This window comes from Nicotiana attenuata, chromosome 1 (assembly GCF_001879085.1).
Source record: "Nicotiana attenuata strain UT chromosome 1, NIATTr2, whole genome shotgun sequence".
Taxonomy (NCBI): domain Eukaryota; kingdom Viridiplantae; phylum Streptophyta; class Magnoliopsida; order Solanales; family Solanaceae; genus Nicotiana; species Nicotiana attenuata.
In genome coordinates this window covers 5,677,673-5,681,826 of record NC_031989.1, presented here as the reverse complement: position 1 = coordinate 5,681,826, position 4,154 = coordinate 5,677,673, and the positions used below count along the sequence as shown (strand labels likewise).

The 4,154-nt window shown below is 28.4% G+C and overlaps 1 protein-coding gene across 1 annotated transcript; it reads right to left on the bottom strand.

The window, feature by feature from the left end:
* LOC109239875 (protein ELF4-LIKE 3-like) lies at positions 555 to 2,811 on the bottom strand. The gene is made up of 2 exons (XM_019406469.1): positions 2,650 to 2,811; positions 555 to 1,191 (listed from the first exon to the last, which is right to left on the bottom strand). Exon 2 carries the CDS (start codon positions 1,157 to 1,159, stop codon positions 857 to 859), a length of 303 nt encoding a protein of 100 aa, XP_019262014.1. The 5' UTR covers positions 1,160 to 1,191; positions 2,650 to 2,811; the 3' UTR covers positions 555 to 856.

Genomic DNA, 4,154 nt, shown 5'->3' with positions numbered 1-4,154 from the left:
TCCAAACATAACTCTAATTTTCAAATACCATTTTCACTTGAAATTCTTTTTCACTTTATTTTTGGGATTTTACATTTCTTATGTTCAAACGCCCACTTAATCTAAAGCTGCTTTCTCTCCTCCCAACCCCCCGAATTTCGGTGCATCTCTTTCACTCTGCTCAGTTCTCCACATACAAATCATCAACACTTTGAAACTTTTTCATTTTTCCTTTATTTCATAAGAGGAGCTTTGATTTCTTACAATCCCAGCCACACCATCAAGGAGTATAGTGGGATGGTTAGGATCCATCTATCCTTAATGGAGAATATTTTGGTAAGGAGCACTTTACACCTTTAATAGACGTACACGTGCGTGCGAATCTGGATTAATCGAGCTTGTGAATTTTGATTATCATATGGTTTAGAAATAGAGAAGCAGTGCCAGCTACTACAACTGGGGTAATATGGACAAGAAACTTTGAGCAGAAATGAAGGAAGGAATTCCATTAAAAGAGAGTCTGTAAAGACCCAAAACTATCATCAATATATCATTAGGCTTTTGACAAACTGAAAAGTTCTAAAAGCATCATCCCCTTTTACATTCAAATAAAAAGTAGTGTTTCAAAATATAGAAAAATGGAACAGTAACCTGTTATTTGATTTTAATTATGAACAACAACAACAACTACTCCTCAATCAAGAATTTACCACAAATTAAAGGCAGAAAGAGTAGAAGATATAGACATTCTTCTTTCAATTAGATCTGGAGGTAGACATTAACATAATTTGGGTGTCATTATTTTCTCTTGTAATTTGGTACTAAAGAAAGTAGACTAAAGAGTTTATAATACAATCTAATAAAATTCATCTTCTCTTTAAACAGGCCTACCCCTTTTGTGTGTAGCAGTTGAGTCTCCTTCAGATGAAGCATCCATTGATTTGTTGAAATTACCTGAAAGATGTGCATATAAGTCAACCACTCTCCTGATATTGTTGTTGAGTTCTCTAATTAAACCAACATTCCTGCTCAAATTGTCAGGGATTTTGGACTCATGGTTCTGATTAATCTCATTGATTAGCAACCTGTTCTGGTCCAATATGTTCTGAACTTGAACAAAACTCTTTTGAAATGTCTGCGTAATTTTGCCATCTATCTCTCTACCACCATTAACTTCCATTTCTCTATGTTGGTGAAGAAAGAATCTGGCCCCTTTTAAGGAAAAGGAAAAAATAATGAGGAAAAGTAGTAGAGACAATTTCTTGGAATTTTTATAAGGAAACCCCATCATATCTTCCCATGTGTACTTGGCTCTATAGTATTAAGGAAAAGGCAGAGACAAAACTAGATAAGGTATTTTTAATTGTTTAAAGAAAAATGGTACATGAGAGAGAGAGAGAGACAACATCTGAACTTGAAATTATGACCACACCCCCTCCTCATAGGTTGTTCTTTGATCATGTAACAAACATGGAGTATACAATTATTAATACCATTATTATTTTATTATTTAGCTATTATTGTATGAGGTATAATGAGATGTCAACAAAAGCAGATCCCATTTCCATAAAGAGAACCTTTTAGTGCGTACTCTATACCTACCTAAATGCCCTAAAGCTCAGAGTTTCAATTATGTGATATAGTTTGATTTGACAGATGATTTGAGAAAGAAAATAATACTCCTTTCAATTCATAATAAGTGATTTTTGGCCTTTAACGCACCCCTTAAGAAAATATTAACTTTTACATAAAATAATTTTATTAGCTAAATTATCGTTAATTAAAATTTGTAATGTTATTACCTTGACACAATGGGATATATAAATAAGGATAAATTATGAAAAAATAAAATTAATCTCTTCTAAATTATGTAAAAATGAAACTTATTTTAGACCAAAATAAAAAAATAAAAAAGTTACTTATTATGGACCGGAGGGAGTAGGATTAGATACGCTACTTCCTCCGTCCTAATTTATGTGGTGGTATTTGAATTTCGAGAATCAAATGAGCTTTTTTTTTATTATTATAATTTTTTTCGTATGCCTTTTAAATATTTTAAATTGTTAATTATTATGATTTATTGTACACTTTTTACATAATTTTCAAATATATAATTTTATTTCAAAAAACGTAAACAAATAATATCCAAATTCACAATTAAACATTTGAAATTTGATTTTCGAAATCCGCAAATCTCCATATAAAATCTGTTTGTCCATAAAATTTTCAACATTTAAGAAATCATTAAGTAGAGACAAGGAATTCAAAGTTGAAGACTTTACTGAGAAGTCGTTTTACAGTTGCAAAAGCATAAAATTCCCACAAAAAGTATAAAGAAAAAAAGTAGATATCAGATAAACCCACGCCCAGCACACAAAAAAAAAAAGGAGAAAGAATTGTACTCAGAGTCTCAAGCTACATAAGAAATTCTCCCAAGAAAAAAGTCCAGTGTACCAAAAGTTATAAATACCAATTCTTGCAAGCGTATGACAGATTTAACTAATCTAAAATCTTGGAAACTCAGAAAACTTCCAAAAGTAAACCAGAATTATTTGTTTCTATTTGTAAGTTCTTTTCTCACAAGCCACCAACAAAAAAGAAAACGTGTAAATACCAAATAATGGTGTTTAAAGAGACAAAAAGTTATATATAATTCCAATTTTCACGTACCTAGAACATTATATCTGAGAACATTACTGTGGTAGAGCGAGGCAAAGGAAAGAGATTGAAACAGCAGAGATGAATAATGATCGGCGACTGAATCGAATCTTCAGAGGGAGAGAGAGAGAATATGTAGATTTGACAGTCCGGTTGCGACCCACTCTCTTTTGTTTCCTGTCTAGATTTACTACTTCCCCTACTTATATTATAAAAAAAATGATTTCACTTATGTATAGTCACGCCGTTAATTTTTGTAATATTATCACGGCATCTCCAACCATTGCACTATTTTTTTTACACGAAAATAGTGCAAAGTAACTTCAACCCATTGCTCTAATTTTTTACACAAAAAAAAAAATATTTTTTTTATATTCTTCTCTCTTCTATATTATATTATTTTCTTTATAAAACAAATTCTTTTTTTTTTACATATTTATCTCATATAATTCATATTTCTTTCTTATATAACCATAAAATATAAAATTATTTTATACCTTAAATTTTAAAATAATATAAATTATAAGCAAATACTATACATTATACATATTAATGTATAATTCAAATAAAAATAAAATTATTGATAAGATATAATTAAATAAATATTATATTATGGTAAAATTTAGTTTAATTTTTACATAAATATTCAACTTACCAGATCAGTATGTTGCTCCCATAAATGCTCTATTAATGCATTACGAAATACAAAATGAGAATCTTTGCCCTTAATTTTTTTGTGCCGAGCTAAATTGTTCAAATCGGTAATTTTCATCTACTACCATTTCTACTGTTGGAGTTGAACATTCCCAAGCATCTTGAATTGGTGCATTAAGGACACGTTCATCCTCGATTATCATGTTGTGCAGTATAATACATGTAGTTAATATATCATGGAGTACTAGATTATTGTTGTAATTTTCTCATCCCATTATGTTATTTAATGTATTTTCAATTTAATCTATGTCAGTCGCTATTGTATCAAATATTTATTTTATGATAATCAATGAATATTGTGTCATTTATTAACAACATATTATATTTCAGTTTTGCACTTTTACTTTTTTGATGGTTATATGTTTTTATACAATTATAACTTATAATAAAATTAACTTACAATTTTATATAAAAATAAAATATATGAAAATTAATTTATAAAAATTATGCACCAAAATTAAAATATAAAATTAATATTGTAAAGATATTACATAAAAACTATAATTAATTACAAAATTATAATATGTTAAATTTTAAGTGTTATATAATAAAAAATAATATTAAAATAATGATGAATAGTAATGGTGTTTATGAATATTGTTATACCAAATTTGGTGTAACACTATTCACACACCAAAATGGTGTAAGAAATGGTGTTTGGTTGGAGCAAAAAAAAAAATACCAAATCTTACACTAAAATGGTGTTTGATGTCAAAATTGGTGTTGGGTTGGAGATGGTCTCAATTTTATTTACATTTAAGTTAATTAGTATCTATTAGTTTTATTAAATTATTATTAATAAT

What these genes read in the sequence shown, in the direction of transcription:
- LOC109239875 (XM_019406469.1), bottom strand. Translation starts at nt 1,159, where the DNA reads ATGGAAGTTAATGGTGGTAGAGAGATAGATGGCAAAATTACGCAGACA.